The 18892-nt window shown below is 43.2% G+C and overlaps 1 protein-coding gene across 1 annotated transcript in view; it reads right to left on the bottom strand.

The window, feature by feature from the left end:
- rnf121 (ring finger protein 121) overlaps positions 1-18892 on the bottom strand; it is a 74260-nt gene that overhangs the window by 25892 nt on the left and 29476 nt on the right. Inside the window, exons 5-6 of the mRNA XM_068033020.1 lie at positions 13832-13939; positions 6436-6556 (exon numbers count right to left, since the gene is read on the bottom strand). Coding sequence (XP_067889121.1) covers positions 6436-6556; positions 13832-13939 — 229 coding nt within the window. The remainder of the gene's footprint in view (positions 1-6435; positions 6557-13831; positions 13940-18892) is intronic.

Genomic DNA, 18892 nt, shown 5'->3' with positions numbered 1-18892 from the left:
AAAAAGCAATTAGCCAGTGATTATGGTTTAGCCTAAGCCTAAACCAGGGCAGTGCTTGACTGAGGAGTTTGTTTGGCATCGCAACTTGCAAAATATTTTATAAAGTACAACAATGAACCTGTACTTACAATTATAGTGACGTCACAATCAGGGAAGGAGCCAATTGGTGAATAACTGGCAAGTGTTTTTAGTTATAAAAACAGGAAGTGCTGGAAAAACTCAGCAGGTCTGGCAGCATCTGTGGAGAGAGAAGCAGAGTTAACGTTTCAGGTCAGTGACCCTTCATCAGAACTTCTGAATTCAGAGTTCTGAAGAGGGTCGCTGACCTGAAACGTTAACTCTGCTTCTCTCTCCACAGATGCTGCCAGACGTGCTGAGTTTTTCCAGCACTTCCTGTTTTTATTTCAGATTTCCAGCATCCGCAGCATTTTGATTTAAGTGCTTTTAGTTAATAGTCTCGAAATTAAAGGCATGGTAAGGCACCTCAGCCCCATGGAATGCACTTCCTGTGCCCCGTTGAAAATCCTGGATGCTTCTCATGGCCTGGACAACTACACGTGCAAGAAATATCACCATCTAGAGCAGCTTGAGCTCTGGGCTTCAGAGCTTGAGCAGTGGCTGGAGTCACTACGCTGCATCCATGAGGTTGAGAGTTTTGTGAAGTGCAGGAAGAGAGGGAACTGGTGACTGTCAGGCAGTCAAGGAAGACCAGGCAAGTAGTCCAGCAGTCCCGAGTGAATCTTGCTCTTCAATCAGTATTCAGGGAAGGAAGAAGAGCAGAACAGCAAGTGTTGGGGATTCATCAGTGAGGGAAGAGAACAGGCTCTTCGGTGGCTGCATACATCACTCTAGGATGGGATATTGCCTCCTTGGTGTTGGGGTCAAGGACATCACTGAGCCGTTACAGGAAATTGAGAAGGGACAGTGAACAGAGGTTGTGGTCCATATTGGTACCAATGACAAAAGCAAGAAGAGGGAAGGGGTTCTGCAAGCAAAGTTTAAGCAGTTAGGAGAGAGATTTAAAAGCAGGACCTTAAAGGCATTAATCACCAGATTATTCTTGGTGCCATGTGCTAGTGAGTACAGAAATTGGAAGATATAACTAATGAACATGTGGCTGGGGAGATGGCGCATGAGAGCAGGGGGGGGGGGGGGGTGGTGGGGGAACTATAGAATCCTGAGGCAATTGCTATTGTTTCTGGGAGAGGTGGGATCTGTACAAACCCGATGGGTTGCACCTCAACAGGACCGGGCCCAATATCCTCACAGGGGGGTTTGCTAGTGCTGCTGGGGAGGGTTTTAACTAGCTTGGCAGGGGATGGGAACCCGAGAGTAGATTCAGAAGGGAGAAAAGTTGGAAATGGAAGGCAGAAAATTATTAAGTATGTTTGGAAGGCAGAGGAAATAAAGGCTAGAAAACAGACAAGGGAGTTTGGTAGTGCTAGTACCTCAATGCAAGAAGTCTAAAGAATAAGGCAGATGAGCTGAGAGCACATATTGACAGGTGGCCATGAGATACTACAGCTATTGCTGAGGCATGACTAAAAGGGCAGGAATGGCACCTCAACATTCCTGGTGAGTTTTCAAACGAGATAGAGAGGGGAATAAAAAGGGCAAAGGGTCGCAATATTGATTAAAGAAACAAATATAGCTGTGAGGAGGGATGATATGGCAGAAGGATCATCGAATGAGGCCATATGGGTTGAACTGAGGAACAGAAAAGGGGCAATCACTACTGGGAGTGTACTATAGACCCCAGACAATCAGAGGGAGATAGAACAGCAGATATGTTGGCAAATCTCTGAGAAATGCAAAAGCAATAGGACAGTAATAGTGGGGGATTTCAACTAGCCTAATATTAACTGGGATAGAATGAATGCGAAAGACACAGAGGGAGCAGAATTCTTAAAATGCTTTCAGGAGAACTTTTATTTTAAACCAGTACGTAGCAAGCCCATCGAGAGAGGAGGCAGTTCTGGACTTAGTTTTAGTGAATAAATCTGGGCAGGTGGAAGGGGTACCAGTTGGGGAGCACTTTGGTGGAAGTGATCAGAATTCAATTAGATTTAGGATAGCTATGGAAAAGGGCAAAGATAGACCAGGAATAAAAGTTCTCAATTGAGGAAAAGCTAATTTTACTAAACTGAGATGTGAATTAAGTGGATTGGAAACCTTGAAAGTAATTCAGTGCCAGTTCAATGGGTGGCATTCAAGGAAGAGATAGTGAGGGTTCAGAGCAAGTATGTTAAAGAAAAAGGGTGGGACTAACAAATCTAGAGTCCCCTGGGTATCAAGGGGCTTAAAAGGAGAGGAAAAATTGGGATGCTTATGATAGGTACCGAAGACGCAATACTGCAGAAAACCCACAACAGTATAAAAAGCGCAGGGGAGAAATTAAAAAGGAAATTAGGATAACAAAGGAAAGGCATAAAAAATATTTGCAAGTAAAATCAAGGAAAACCCAAAGATGTTTTATAAATACATAGAGCAAGAGGATAACGAAAGAAAGAGCAGGGTCTTGTAGGGGGAGATTGAGGACATGAGTATGGTTCTTAACAAATGCTTTGCTTCACAAAAGAGAGCAATGATGCAGACAGAATGAAATTCTTAGATGAAATTAACAGTGAGAGGGGAAATAGTAAGGGGTTTAACATCTTTGAAAATAGACAAATCTCCAGGCCCACATGAAGTGTATCCCAGGGTATTAAGGGAAGCAAGAGAATAGTGGAGGCTCTAACCATAATTTTTCAATCCTCTCTGGCTACAGATGTGGTACCAAAGGACTGGAGGACAGCTAACATTGTACCATTGTTTAAAAACGGAGATAGAGATAAACCAGTCAGCCTAACCTCGCTGGTGGGAAAATTATTGGAAAAAATTCTGAGGGACAGAATAAACCTTCATTTAGAAAGACATGGATTAATCAAAAACAGGTCAGTGCCAATTTGTTAAGATGGTGTCTGACTAACATTTGATATAGTGCATATGGATTTTAGCAAGGTTTTTGATAAGGTCCCACATGACAGACTGGTCACGAAAGTAAAAGCCCATGGGATCCAAGGCAAAGTGTAAAGTTGGATCCAAAATTGGCTCAGAGGCAGGAAGCAAAGGTTGTATTTGTGACTGGAAAGCTGTTCCTAGTGGGGTTCTGCAGAGCTCAGTACTAGGTCCCTTGTGTTTTGTATTATATAATCAACAATTTGGACTTGAATGTAGGGAGTATGATTAAGAAGTTTGCAGACTGTAAAAAATTGGCCATGTGACTGATAAAAAAAAGAACGTTGCAGAGTGCAGGAAAATATTAATGGACTAGTGAGGTGGGTGGAACAGTGGAAAATAGAGTTCAATCTGGAGAAGTGTGAGGTAATGCATTTGGGGAAGGCTAACAAGGCAAGGGAATACACAATAAATGGTAGGATATTGAGAAGTATAGAGGTACAGAGGGAACTTGGAGTGCATGTCCAAAGATCCCTGCTGGACAGGTAGATAAGATGGTCAAGAAGGCATATGGATACTTGCCTTTATTAGCCGAGGCACTGAATATAAGAGCTGGGAGGTTATGCTGGAACTGTATAAAATACTAGTTAGGCCGTAGCTGGAGTACTGCATGCAGTTCTGGTCACTGCTCTGTAGGAAAGATCTGATTGCAACAGAGAGGATACAGATGAGATTTACAAGGATGTTGCCTTGATTGGAGAATTTTAGTTTTGAGGAAAGATTGGATACGCTAGGGTTAGATTAGATTAGAGATACAGCACTGAAACAGGCCCTTCGGCCCACCGAGTCTGTGCCGAACATCAACCACCCATTTATACTAATCCTACACTAATCCCATATTCCTACCAAACATCCCCACCTGTCCCTATATTTCCCTACCACCTACCTATACTAGTGACAATTTATAATGGCCAATTTACCTATCAACCTGCAAGTCTTTTGGCTTGTCTTTTGGCTTGTGGGAGGAAACCGGAGCACCCGGAGAAAACCCATGCAGACACAGGGAGAACTTGCAAACTCCACACAGGCAGTACCTGGAATCGAACCCGGGTCCCTGGAGCTGTGAGGCTGCGGTGCTAACCACTGCGCCACTGGAACAGAGGAGGCTGAGGGGAGATCTAACTGAAGTGTATAAAATTATGAGGGGTCTAGATGGAGAGGGAGGCCCTATTCCCCTTGATTGAGGGGTCCATAACCAGGGGACATAGAATTGGACAAGAGGAAGGAGGTTTAGAGGGGATTTAAGGGGAAATTTATTTCACCCAGAGGGAGGTAGGGATCTAGAACTCACTGGTAGAGGCAGAAATCCTCATCACATTTAAAAAGTACTTGGATATGCACCTGAAGTGCTGTAACCTACGAGGCTAAGGACCAAGAACTGGAAATTGGGATTAGGCTAGATGGCTACATGTCGGCCAGCACGCACATGACGGTCCAAATGACCTCCTCTGTGCTGTAAGTTTCTATAATTCTATGATTCACTTGTACATCGCTTTACAAATTCTAGCTGAGGGGTGCGTGAAATACTGGGTCAAAGTACGTAGGATCATGGATATTCAAATAAACCAATAACTCGACTATTCCAGTGCTCCCCTGGCTGGCCTCCCACCTCATTCCCTCCATAAACCTGAGATCATCGAACACTCTGTTGTCTGCATCCTAACTCACACAAAGTCCTGTTCACTTATCTCCCTGTCCTTGCTGACCTACAATGGCTCCTGGTCTGGCAACGCACCTTGATTTTAAAATTCTCATCCTTGTTTTCAAATCCCTATATGGCCTCACCCCTCCCAATCTCTGTAACCTCCTCCAGCTCCGCAATCCTCCGAGATAGAGTGAATCTTCCTCTAGTGTCCTAACTACATATTAACTTCACAATTGATCCACAAAGTATTTAGTTCCTTGACATTGATGTGTTTACCTTCGAACATACAAAAAAGATGGAAGAAATGCCCACTAAGAATAATGGCATTCAATGCTCCTCATTCACTAGCAACCATGTAATCTCCTGGTGTGGCAGTGTCTCAATTTTAAAACTTTCGTCCTTCTTTCCAAATCCCTTCATGGCCTCTCCTCTCCCTATCTCTGTAATCTCCTCCAGTCCTACAATCCTCTGAGATCTCTGCGCTCTTCCTGTTCCGGCCTCTTACATATCCCCAATTTAAATCGCTCCACCATTGGTGGCTGTGCCTTCAGCTGCCAAGGCCCCAAGCTCTGAAATGCTTTCCCTAAATCACTCTGCCTCTCTCTTCCTTTAAAACACTTGAAACTTAGCTCTTTGACCAAACGTTTCATCACCTGTTCTAATGTCTCTTTGCCTGGTTCAGTGTCAAATTCTTTGATAATCACTCCTGGGAAGCACCTTGGAATGTTTTACTAGTTGGCATATTGTTGTTTAGTTTGCTCTGTTATGGTTGGTTCTTCTAATGAGTTTTATGCATTCTTGCGGTTTCCACATATCGGAGACAAATTAACAGAGTTTCGATCTGGTGTGTTCTTAATTTGTTTTCCTGGCACACTGTTGAATGTGAAAGGCATACTGTATTTTGATGTGACATCTTAAACTGCAATCTGTGTCCCGTCAAAATGTACTGAAAAAATCCCTCTGTTAGAACAGTGGGGGAGGAAGAAACAACACAAATTAAAAACACACTCTAATGTATCCTGCAATTTCTGTAATTTCAAACAGTCATCTCTGTAAAAACTGCCTGTAGCTTGGGATTGGGCCAGCATTGCAAGATTGCAATTCATCACCAAAGTCGGGATGTTCTGGCTACATAGGCACGGTTGAGAGGTATGCGGAGGATTATTCAACTAGGGAGGCAGAAAGTACAGTTTAAATATATTAAAATTGGAGCGGGTGCAGTGCAGATTCACCAGAATGATACCAAAGCTTAAAGAGTTAAAATACAAGGGGAGAGTGCACAAACTTGGTTTGCATTTCCTTGACTTTAGAAGAAGGGGTGATCTGATCAATATGTTTGAAATGATTTAGCGATCTGATAAAGCAGATCGAGAGAAAATTTTTCCTCTGGTGGGGAAGTCCGGAATAACTTACAATTAGAGCCAGGCCATTCAGGGGTGATGGCAGGAAGCACTTCTTCACACAAAGGGTAGTGGAAATCTAAAACTCTCCCCATAAAAGGCTGTAGAAGCTGGGGGTCAATTGGAGCTTTCAAGACTGAGTTTAAGAAATTTTTGTTGGATATGTATGTCAACGTACATGGAGCAAAGGCAAAAAAATGAGGTGGAGCTACAGATCAGCCAACGCTCTAACTGAATGGTGGAACAGACTCAAGGGGAATGGCCTCCTCCTGTCCCTACGAGGAAACAAATCCTTCCCCTCATCGTCTAATTAAACAGTGGGAGACAATTTCAAAGTCATGTATACAGTTATACAACAGCTGATAACAGAGCCTGCCTCTGGGCTCACTTTACCCCTATTGTAGATGCCATGTGTTCTGCGCACATTTCTGCAAAGTCACGACTCAACACTCCATAATACAACCCATAAAACAACAGTGATACTCCAAAGTCCATTCCATCTTCTGGCTTTATTCTGAGGGAAAAAGACAAACAGAAATCCTGTCAAATGCAATTCCTGGAATCCCAATAGTACAAGATGAGGCCTGGCTACCTGACCTGAACCCACTAGACCCAACTACGTGTGTCGGATTTGGGTCAGGTCGAAATTCCGAATCCAGCATTTGGGCTCGGGTCGGGTTGGGCTGGACACTGCTTCCGGGAAGTTATGGGATCAGGCCTACCCATGACTCCCCACAACTCCAGCTGCAGGAATAGCCTGCTGCCGGAACAGATGAAGGATATTCGTGTTGGGTCGGGTGTGAAAAAAAATTAAAGGGCTCGTGCGCGGGTCGGGTTGGCTGTGGTCGGGTCAGGTTTTAATTTTATACCCAACCCAGGCTTTAGTTCAAGAAAAAAAATTGCATATCGATATCCCCTTTCACAACCTCAAAAGCACTTTACTACACTTCAAAAGTACTTCATTGTCTGTGATGTAAGTTAGCTTGTAACCATGTGCTTATATGCTTTAATTTGAGGTAAGTGAACTATGTCCCTATATCCCATATCTGTCAAATAGAAACTCTATCCATATATATTTCTCAGTAGAAATTCGGTTGCAAAGTCTCACAAACTGTATACTTTTGTCATATTGCTACATCATGGTAAGTAGTCATCATGACCAAGATGGTCAAAGATCCATAGCAACATAGCAATTGCTGGACAAGACCGCAGTTCATCTAGTTTCCCGTCTACCGCCCTGATAGTCATACGATAGTAGAGTTGTTGAATAATCACAACAATTAATTGCAATCAATTAGTCTCCAATAAACCCAGGCATGAGGTGAGGAAAACCCCCATTGGTGGAGAGCTTTGGGAACCACAGGTCCAAAGTTACCTGTTCCACCCAGGCACTCTAGATTCAACACACAGAATGATAACAGCACAAAAGGTCACCATTCAGCCCATCGTGTCTGCGCTGGTGCTTCGAAAATGCTATCCAATGAATCTCACAACCCTGCTCTTCCCCCAAAGCCTTGAAATTTTTTTTTTTTTTTTGCAAGTATTTATACAATTCCCTTCTGAAAGATCCGACTGAATTTGTTTCTACTGCCCTATCAGGCAGTGCATTCCAGATCACAACAGTGTAAAAAAATTCTCATCTCCCCTTGGCTCTTTGCCAATTCTCTTAAATGTGTCCCTTCTGGTTATTGATCCTCCAGCCAATGGAAACAGTTTTTCCTTATTTACTCTATCAAAATCCTTCAAGACTTTGAACACCTCCATTAAATCTCCCCTTAACCTTCCCTGTATTAAGGAGAACAATCTCACTCCTCCATGTAACTGAAGTCCCTCATCCCTGGCACCGTTCCCGTAAATTTCTTCTGCGCTCTCTCCAAGGCCTGGACATCCTTCCTAAAGTGTGGTGCCCAGAACAGAACACAAAGCGCCAGGGTTTTATAAAGGTTTAGCATAACTTCCTTGCTTATGCACTCTATTCATAAAGCCAAGGATCCCATTGTTAGGGATGGGCAATAAATGCTGTCCTAGGCTGCAATGCCCACATCCCTTTCATGAATAAAAAAATGCCGTTTCAAAAAGCCTTCTCAACTTGTCCTGCTATATTTAAAGATTTGTGTTCATACACCTCCAGGTGTCTGTTCCTGCACTCCCTTTAAAATTGTGCATTTGAAACACGTAAAACTGAGACAACTCCTGTCTCAAACCGCTCACATACTGTGATCCAAAATGTTATTTTCAGAAAGCAATCTCATTTAATTTGTATTAGAATGAATTAATCCGAGCTGAGTCTGTTTTTTTGGCCCCAGGTTCCCTGACTCTTTTTTTTAGAATTAGAACATTACAGCGCAGTACAGGCCCTTCGGCCCTCGATGTTGCGCCGACCTGTGAAACCATCTGACCTACACTATTCCATTTTCATCCATGTGTCTATCCAATGTCCACTTAAATGCCCTTAAAGTTGGCGAATCTACTACTGCTGCAGGCAGGGCGTTCCACGCCCTTACTACTCTGAGTAAAGAAACTACCTCTCACATCTGTCCTATATCTATCACCCCTCAACTTAAAGCTATGTCCACTCGTGTTTGCCATCACCATCCGAGGAAAAAGACGCTCACTATCCACCCTATCTAACCCTCTGATTATCTTATATGTCTCTATTAAGTCACCTCTCCTCCTCCTTCTCTCCAACGAAAACAACCTCAAGTCCCTCAGCCTTTCCTCGTAAGACCTTCCCTCCATACCAGGCAACATCCTAGTAAATCTCCTCTGCACTCTTTCCATAGCTTCCACATCCTTCCTATAATGCGGTGACCAGAACTGCACGCAATACTCCAGGTGCGGCCGCACCAGAGTTTTATACAGCTGCAGCATGACCTCGTGGCTCTGAAACTCGACCCCCCTACTAATAAAAGCTAACACATCATATGCCTTCTTAACAGCCCTATTAACCTGGTTAGCAACCTTCAGGGATTTATGCACCTGGACACCAAGATCTCTCTGTTCATCTACACTACCAAGAATCTTCCCATTAGCCCAGTAGTCTGCATTCCTGTTACTCCTTCCAAAGTGAATCACCTCACACTTTTCCGCATTAAACTCCATTTGCCATCTCTCAGCCCAGCTCTGCAGCCTATCTATGTCTCTCTGTACCCTACAACATCCTTCGGCACTATCCGCAACTCCACCGACCTTCGTGTCATCCGCAAATTTACTAACCCACCCTTCTACACCCTCTTCCAGGTCATTTATAAAAATGACAAACAGCAGTGGCCCCAAAACAGATCCTTGCGGTACACCACTAGTAACTAAACTCCAGGATGAACATTTGCCATCAACCACCACCCTCTGTCTTCTTTCAGCTAGCCAATTTCTGATCCAAAGCTCTAAATCACCTTCAACCCCATACTTCCGTATTTTCTGCAATAGCCTACCGTGGGGAACCTTATCAAACGCCTTACTGAAATCCATATACACCACATCCACTGCTTTAGCCTCATCCACCTGTTTGGTCACCTTCTCGAAAAACTCAATAAGGTTTGTGAGGCACGACCTACCCGTCACAAAACCGTGCTGACTATCTCTAATGTACTTATTCTTTTCAAGATGATTATAAATCCTGTCTCTTATAACCTTTTCCAACATTTTACCCACAACCGAAGTAAGGCTCACAGGTCTATAATTACCAGGGCTGTCTCTACTCCCCTTCTTGAACAAGGGGGACAACATTTGCAATCCTCCAGTCTTCCGGCACTATTCCTGTCGACAATGACGACATAAAGATCAAGGACAAAGGCTCTGCAATCTCCTCCCTAGCTTCCCAGAGAATCCTAGGATAAATCCCATCTGGCCCAGGGGACTTATCTATTTTCACACTTTCCAAAATTGCTAACACCTCCTCCTTGTGAACCTCAATCCCATCTAGCCTCGTAGCCTGAATCTCAGTATTCTCAACAACATTTTCTTTCTCTACTGTAAATACTGACGCAAAATATTCATTTAACACTTCCCCTATCTCCTCTGATTCCACACACAACTTCCCACTACTATCCTTGATTGGCCCTAATCTAACTAGTCATTCTTTTATTCCTGATATACCTATAGAAAGCCTTAGGGTTTTCCCTGATCCGATCCACCAATGACTTCTCGTGTCCTCTCCTTGCTCTTCTTAGCTCTCCCTTTAGATCCTTCCTGGCTAGCTTGTAACTCTCAAGCGCCCTAACTGAGCCTTCACGTCTCATCCTAACATAAGCCTTCTTCTTCCTCTTGACAAGCGCTTCAACTTCTTTAGTAAACCACGGCTCCCTCGCACGACAACTTCCTCCCTGCCTCACAGGTACATACTTATCAAGGACACGCAGTAGCTGCTCCTTGAATAAGCTCCACATTTCGATTGTTCCCATCCCCTGCAGTTTCCTTCCCCATCCTACGCATCCTAAATCTTGCCTAATCGCATCATAATTTCCTTTCCCCCAGTTATAATTCTTGCCCTGCGGTATATACCTGTCCCTGCCCATCGCTAAGGTAAACCTAACCGAATTGTGATCTTCTCTGAAACAGTGCCATGGGATCTTTTACAGTCACCTGACTGGGCAGGAGGGGCCTCGGTTTAACATCTCACCCAAAAGATGACACTTCTGAGTGCAGCACTGGGAGCATCAGCCTAGATTATGTGCCCAAGTCTCTGGAGTAGGACTTGAACCCACAATCTTCTGACTCAGTTGTGAGAATACTACCCAGAGGCATGGCTGACACAGCAAGAAATGGCCAGCGTGAGGATGGAAGAATATTCTGAATTTTGATCATCCTTTTGGAACCAGGGCTTTTTTTTTAAATTATTACTTTCCTTCCTGTACCTCGCCCTTTCCATCCATTGCATGTTTGGTGGCCTGCCCTTTAGAGGTTCTAGCCCAAATTTGGGCTAGATTTGAGAAATCCCAACACCGATGCATTGTATTTTCTCCCACACCTTGTGTTTCAAGTCCACTTGCCTAACTCTTTTCTTAAGTGTTTCCCCCTCCGTAACGCACCAGGGTTTTCACTATCACAACTTTGAACAGTTCTAGTGGCACCAATTAGACGAGGGGAATGGAATCGGAAGCACAAAGTTCTCCAGATTTTCCTCGACCCTCCCAGTAACCAACTGGGTCCCAGACGCCTCTCCCTTGTGGGTGTTTCTATCCAGCTGCAGCAGTCTGCTGTTGTGCCACGTATCAATGTCATTTACACCAGGGACAAACAGCTCCATCCACAGGCTGCTTGGGTTCATTACAGTTTGTGTGTAAAGATAGAGAAAGATCCACTGCAAATTATGTCGTATTTACAGCACAGAAACAGGTTATTTGGCCCAACTGGTCTACACTGATTTATGTTCCACATCAGCTTCCTCCCACCCCCTCTTCATCTCACCCTACAGCATATCCTTCTACCCTATACTCATGTGTTTTCTAGCTTCCCCTCAAATGCATCTGTACTATTTGTCTCAATCACTCCCTTGATAACAAGTTCCATATTCTCACCACTCTCTGGGTAAAGAAGTTTCTCTTGCATTCCTTACTGGATTTATTAGTGACCATCTTATATTGATATCTCCTAGATGAGGTGTTCAAAATCATAAATGATTTTGATAAAGTAAATAAGGAGAAACTGTTGCTTCCAGTGGCAGGAGGCTCAGTAACCAGAGGACACAGATTTAAGGTAATTAGCAGAAGAACTACAGAGTTAACGAGGAGACTTTTTTTTAAAATAGTAAGTTGTTGTGATCTGGAATGCGCTGCCTGAAGCAGATTCAATAGTAATTTTCAAAAAGGAATTCAATAAACACTTGAAGGGAGGGCATTCAATAAACACGAAGGCTGGTGGAATGGGCAGTCACATGGCACATGAAATTTAATGCAGAAAAGTGCCAAGTAATATATATTGTTAGGAAGAACAAGGAGAGGCATATAAAATAAAGGGTACAATTCTAAAAAGAGTGCAGCAGCAGAGGGAGCTGGGGGATGTATTTGCACAAATCATTGAAACTGTCAGAGCAGGTTGAGAAAAAGGTTAAGGCATATGGGATCCTGGGCTTTATAAATAGGTGGATAGAGCACAAAGTTATGGAGAACCTTTATAAAACACTAATTGGATAATTACCTGAAGAGAAAAAATTTGCTGGTTCACGGGGAAAAGATGGGGGAGTGGGACTAGCTGAGTTGTTCTTGTAGAGAGCTGGCACTGACACAATAGGTCGAATGTGCTGTAACCATTCTATGATTTTATGTATTCAAAATTCCTGTTTTTTTATTCTTTCATGGGATGTGGGTGTCGAAGGCAAGGCCAGCATTTGTCAACCATCCTTAATTGCCCTTGACAAGAGAGTGGCTTGCTAGGACAGTTAAGAGTCAACCACATTATCTCAAATTCACAGAAGTTACAGCACAGAAGGCAGCTATTCGGCCCATGGTGTCTGCACTGGCTCTCTCAATGAGCAATTTACCTCGCGCCGTCCCCCAGTTTCTCCCCATAATCCTGCACATTCTTTTTTTTCATATAACAGTCGAATTCCCTTTGGAATGCTTCAATTGAACCTGCCTCCACCACACACTCAGGCAGGGCATTCCAGATGTTAACCACTCGTTGCATGGAGAGGTTTTTCCTCATGTCGCTTTTGCTTCTTTTACCATTTACTTTAAATCTGTCCCTCTCGTTCTCCATCCTTTCACGAGTGGGAACAGTTTCTCTCTATCTACTCTGTCCAGACCCATGATTCTAAATACCTCTATCAGATCTCCTCTTAGCCCAACTTCTCCAATCTATCTTCATAACTAAAGTTCCTAATCCCTGAAACCATTCTCGAGAATCTTTTCTGCACTCTCTCTGATGCCTTCATATCCTTCCTAAAAGTGTGGTGCCCAGAACCGGATGCAATACTCCAGCTGAGGCCAAACTCGTGTCTTATACAAGTTCAACATCACATCACTGTGGTTCTGGAGTCACATGTAAGCTAGACCAGGTAAGGATAGCAGATTTCCTTCCCTAAAGGACATGAGTGAACCAGAGGGGTTTTTATGACAATCGATGATAGTTTCATGGACCCATTACTGAGATTAGCTTTCAATCCAGATTTTGTCCCGGTTGAAAAATCAACTTCAAGACCAGGACAAAACTGCGAATTTTGGTAGATCCCTGGGACTCTTGAAACTATGAGCACTTGGCTTTGGTCTAACACACAGCGTAACCTTCCTTTCACTTCTGGGATCTAGAATCAAAACCAGGTTGGAGCTGATAAAAGTCCACTCTAGCTGTAAGGGCCCTATGGGTAAACAAACCTAGTTCCGACTGTTAGAGTACCCATAGCTCAACCTTTCACTTAATTTAGTAACGGCTGCTCTGATAACACATGATTTTTATACATCTTTGTACTTGGGATGTAGGCGTCGCTGGCAAGGCTGACATTTACCACCCATCCCTAGTATTCCTGTGAAGTTGATCGTGGGCCTTCTCTTTGAACCGCTGCAGTCCGTTTGGTGATTGTCTTCTGCAGTGGTCTTTGGTGGGGAATTCCAGGATACTAATCTAGTAACATTACTGTGTAGAGTTGCAGCAACTTTGCTTTTCATCTCGCCTTCCTGCTGTGCTCAATCTAAACAATGGATCTCCAGAATAGAAAGTGTTCCATTCCCTCACACCAACATTACTTCTTTTAACAAGAGCCAAACTCTGCCTCACGTGTTTATGTTCATGTTCTGTCCTTTCAACCTGCATCTGATTTTTTTTTTTAAAAGAAGTTAAGTGTGAATAACCTTACCTAAATAATAAGTTTATACCAAAGAGGGTGAACATTACTCCAGCATAGCCCACGATCCCAGTGGCGTAGCTTAATTTGTAAAGTAGGAGAAACCATTTATAAACCAGCCTGCAACAAGAAAAAGACAATGTGTAAAAGGACATTTCTAAATCAAAGATGTAAACCTAACAATGTAAAAAGTCTCATGTGAAATGAGTTGGGCTGCCTCAGTTTCCCAGTGAGCATGAGCACAAAACTGCTTCGATTAACTTTTTAAAAAATTCATTCATGGGAGGTGGGGATGAGCTGCCTTCTTGAACTGCTGCAGTCCATGTGGGGTAGGTACACCCACAGTGCTGTTAGGAAGGGAGTTCCAGGATTTTGACCCAGCAACAGTGAAGGAACAGCAATATAGTTCCAAGTCAGGATGGTGTGTGGCTTGGATGTGACTTGCAGGTGGTGGTGCGCCCATGCATCTGCTGCCCTTGTCCTTCTAGGTGGTAGAGGTCGCGGGTTTGGAAGGTGCTGTCTAAGGAGCCTTGGTGCATTGCTGCAGTGCATCTTGTAGGTGATGCATACTGCTGCCACTGTGCAACGGTGGTGGGGTTTGTGGATGGGGTGCCAATCAGGCGGGCTGCTTTGTCTTGGATGGTGAAACAAAAGCAAAATACTGCAGATGCTGGAAACCTGAAATAAAAACAAGAAATGCTGGAAATACTCAGCAGGTCTGGCAGCATCTGTGGAGAGAGAAGCAGAGCTAATGTTTCAGGTCAGTGACCTTTCATCAGAATCTTGGATGGTTTCAAGCTTCCTGAGTGTCAAGACAAGTGGAGCTGTGAGGCTGCGGTGCTAACCACTGTGCCGCCCCAGTGTTGTCGAGCCTCTTGAGAGTTGTTGGAGCTGCACCCATCCAGGCAAGTGGAGAGTATTCCATCACACTCCTGACTTGTGCCTTGTAGATGGTGGACAGGCTTTGGGGAATCAGGAGGTGAGTTCCTTTCCGCAGGATTCCCAGCCTCTGACCTGCTCTTGTAGCCATGGTATTTATGTGGCTACTCCAGTTCAGTTTCTGGTCGATGGTAACCCCCAGGATGTTGATAGTGGGGGATTCAGCGATCGCAATGCCATTGAATGTCAACTGATATATTGACAGGGTTTGATAAAGTAAAGTAGTAGCTCATGTGGAGCATTAACACTGGCATGGACCATTGGACCAAATGGCCTGTTCCTGTGCAGCAAATTCAATGTAAATCTATTTAATTAGCGATTAGTCTGGAGGGTAAACTGGAAAATGCCACACAGATCTAATAGGGGCATTGTTCAGAGACTGGAGCACGAAGTCACAGCATCATCTACCCGATGCTATACTTGCCCAGGGAGTGTTTGATGGGACAGTGTAGAGGGAGCTTTACTCTGTATCTAACCTGGGCTGTACCTGCTCTGGGAGTGTTTGATGGGATAGTGAAAAGCAGTTTTGGCGATGCCTGGGTGCCTGAAAGGGAAAGTGTGCCATTCCCCAGGGCTAATTATCTTTAATGTGCAATAAATTCACAGGGAATAAAAGTCACTAAAAAAGCAGGTGGAGAGTTAGGGTTTTTCTTAAATATTTCAGGCGCCATGCCTGAGCTGTTCAGTGTTGCAGCTTACATCTGATGACATAGAATGGAACTTAATCGTTCCTGCAGTTTCTTTCTGAACAGTTTACAGGATTTTTTTTCCACTTGTATATGGACAGCAGGGCGGTCGATTGTATTACTTCACCAATCTTTGGAACCAGTAAAACCTTCTTTGACCAATGGAGGGGAGGGAGATTAGAGGAGAAAGACTATCAAGGGGAATTTTACAGATAAATATATTTATTTTAATTCCTTAACAGGATGTGGGCATCAATTCATTGGATAGTTAAGGATGGACAAGTATATAAAAAGGAAGAGAGTAGCTAAAGTAAATGTTTAACCCCTTAGAGGATGAGACTGGGGAATTAATAATGGGAAACAAGGAAATGACAGAGACTTTTAACAAATATTTTGTATCTGCCTTCATGGTCGAAGACAGATGGGCGGCACAGTGGCGCAGTGGTTGGCACCGCAGCCTCACAGCTCCAGCGACCCAGGATCGGTTCTGGGTACTGTCTGTGTGGAGTTTGCAAGTTCTCCCTGTGACCACACGGGTTTCTGCCGGTTTCTGCTCCGGTTTCCTCCAACAGCTAAAGACTTGCAGGCAATAGGTAAATTGGCCATTGTAAATTGCCCCTAGTGTAGGTAGGTGGTAGGAAAATGGTGGGGATGTGGTAGAGAATATGGGATTAATGTAGGATTAGTATAAATGGGTGGTTGTTGGTCGGCACAGACTCGGTGGACCAAAGGGCCTGTTTCAGTGCGGTATCGCTCTATGACTCGAAGACACTAAAAGCATCACAATAATAGAAAATCAGTGGGAAAGGGAGGGAACTTAAAATAATCACTATCACTAGAGAAAAAGTAGTAGGAAAACTAATGGGACTAATGGCTGACAAGTTCCCTGGACCTGATGGCCTGCATGCTAGGATCTTAAAAGAAGTGGCTGCAGAGATACTGGATGCACTGGCTGTAATCTTCCAAAATTCCCCAGATTCTGGAAAGGTCCTAGTGAATTGAAAAAACACAAATGTAATGCCCTAGTCAAGAAAGGAGGGAGACAGAAACTATAGGCCAGTTAGCCTAACATCTGTCATTGGGAAATGCCGGAATTCATTATTAAGGAAATAGTCACAGGATATTTAGAAAATAACACAATCAAGCAGAGCCAACAAGGTTTCATGAAAGGGAAATGATGTTTGACAAAATTTATTAGAGTTCTCTGAGGATATAACAAGCAGGGTGGATTTCCAAAAGCCATTCGATAGGGTGCCACACAAAAGGTTACTGTGCAAGACAACAGCTCATGGTGTGGGGGGTAATATATTAGCGTAGATAGAGGATTGGCTAACTAATAGGAAACAGAGAGTGGGGATAAATGAGTCATTTACAGGTTGGCAAACTGTAACTAATGGGGTGCCACAGGAATCAGTGCTGGAGCCTCAACTATTTACAATCCACGTTAATGATTTGGATGAAGGGACTGTGTTTTGTAGTCACATTTGCTGATGATACAAAGATAGGTGGGAAAGCAAGTTGTGAGGAGAACAGAGTCTGTAAAGGGATTAGATAGGTTAGGAGGATTCATTTTTGAAAGACTGAAGAAATGCTAAACTTTGGGGTTTTCAAAAGGGGGTCATGTAAAGGCCACTTGACTTGAAAGAGAGTCCCTGGAAATGTTTCTTTTTAAAAAGGGGCACTGAGAGGTCTTGTGAGGAAAACAAGCCTTTCTGGGAAACCTCCCGACTTCCAGCTAAATAAACATCATTGAACTTTGGACACCTGGACAAATTGTTTACAAAGAAGTGACAGGTTAAGATTGATAGAGGTCAAAATGTTGACCTCCTGTTGTCGGTTTCGCTTTTGAATTGTTTTGAGTTAGGGTTAAACTGTATAAAAATGGAGAGAATTTCCAAGGAGAGGAGAGAAGAGAACTTCCAAGGACAGAAGAGAATTCCCAAGGAAGGAGAGAAGATCATATCCCAGCTCAATTTTCCAGCACCTCTCTAAAAGACCCTGAGAAGTCCACTGTGTCAACTCATCTCGTCTCCTGTCTTTGAAGAAAAGCCTACTAAATTAACTTTCAGCGCCGCCTGAAAAGAACTACTCCAAAAGATCCCAGTGACCCATCCACGCATACTCGGAGGCCAGACTGTATGTCAGTTTTGGAAACAGCAGATGAAAGATGTTGTGTTCAAGAGTGAGTAAGTATTGTCTGTAATAGAGTTCTAAAAACAAGAATCCTTTTATTTTTCCAATTAATCGGTATGTCTGTGCGTGAGAGAGAGTGAACGTGTAAGAGGCTAAGGTAAAAAGGGAAGTTGAATATTTCAATCTGTGTGTTTATGCTTTACTTCATTACTGGTTAAGACTCATTTTATAATAAACTGATAACTTTCTAGGTTTCTTTAATATATGATTGACCTTATTGGTAAGTGGAAAAAAATTTAAATATATGTTGTGACCCGTGGAGAAATGGAGCTAGAATAAACAGTGCACTCCTCCCGCCTCGGTAATAACATATAATTTGGGGCTCCTTGTGGGATAAACCCAACGCTGACGACATACAATTGTAAGTGGTGTAATAATAATTGAAAAAGGAAAATTAAAAAGAGGTTTCTTGTGTAAGAGTAAAATCTACACCACCGGAATGTCTTTAACAGTTGCTGAGACTTTTCTGGAAACGGAGGATGTATCCCTGAATGATTTGACATGCTTAATCAAGGTTAAACTAAAGGATTTGGCAGAACTGTTGGCGTTAGAGTTAAAACCATGAGCTAATAAAGCAGACACAATTGAAGTAATAACACATTTGAAATTGAAGAAAGCAAGCAAACCAGGGGGTAGTGCAGTTGAATTAGCTAAAATTCAGTTACAGGTGAAGCAGCTTGAGCTTGAACAGAAAAAGGAGGAATAAGAATTGAAAAACTTGAACTTGAAAGAGAATTGACAATGAAGAAACTTGAACTGGAGGAACAGGAAAAGGAAAGAGAAAGAGAAGGAAAGGAATTCAAATTAAAAAGGATGGAACTAAGTCAAAAGGAAAGTTCTGGTGGGGAAAGATCTGACTCCAGCCCAGGACCCAGTAGAGAGCTGTTTAAATTTGTACAAGCCCTCCCCAAGTTTGAGGAAAGGGATGTGGAGGCATTTTTCATTTCTTTTGAAGAGATAGCCAAGCAAATGAAGTGGCTAAAGGAAAGCTGGACACTGCTTATGCAAAGCAGGTTGATGGGCAGAGCTCATGAAGTTTTCGCCATATTTTCTGAGGAGGCTTCTTCAGATTATGAGATGGCAAAAAAGGCTAATCTCTGAGTTAGTCCCTGAAGTGTACAGGCAGAAATTTTGACCTCCAGAGATTGTCTGGGCAGACTTATATAGAATTTGAGAGGGTAAAGCAAATTAATTTTGATCGTTGGATACGGACACTAAAGATGGAAGTCACGTATGAGAACTTTAAATTCTCCTG

The sequence above is a fragment of the Heterodontus francisci genome, chromosome 6, assembly GCF_036365525.1.
Source record: "Heterodontus francisci isolate sHetFra1 chromosome 6, sHetFra1.hap1, whole genome shotgun sequence".
In the NCBI taxonomy this organism is placed as follows: domain Eukaryota; kingdom Metazoa; phylum Chordata; class Chondrichthyes; order Heterodontiformes; family Heterodontidae; genus Heterodontus; species Heterodontus francisci.
The sequence above is the reverse complement of the archived record's forward strand: the minus strand, read 5'-3'. Positions and strand labels throughout refer to the sequence as shown.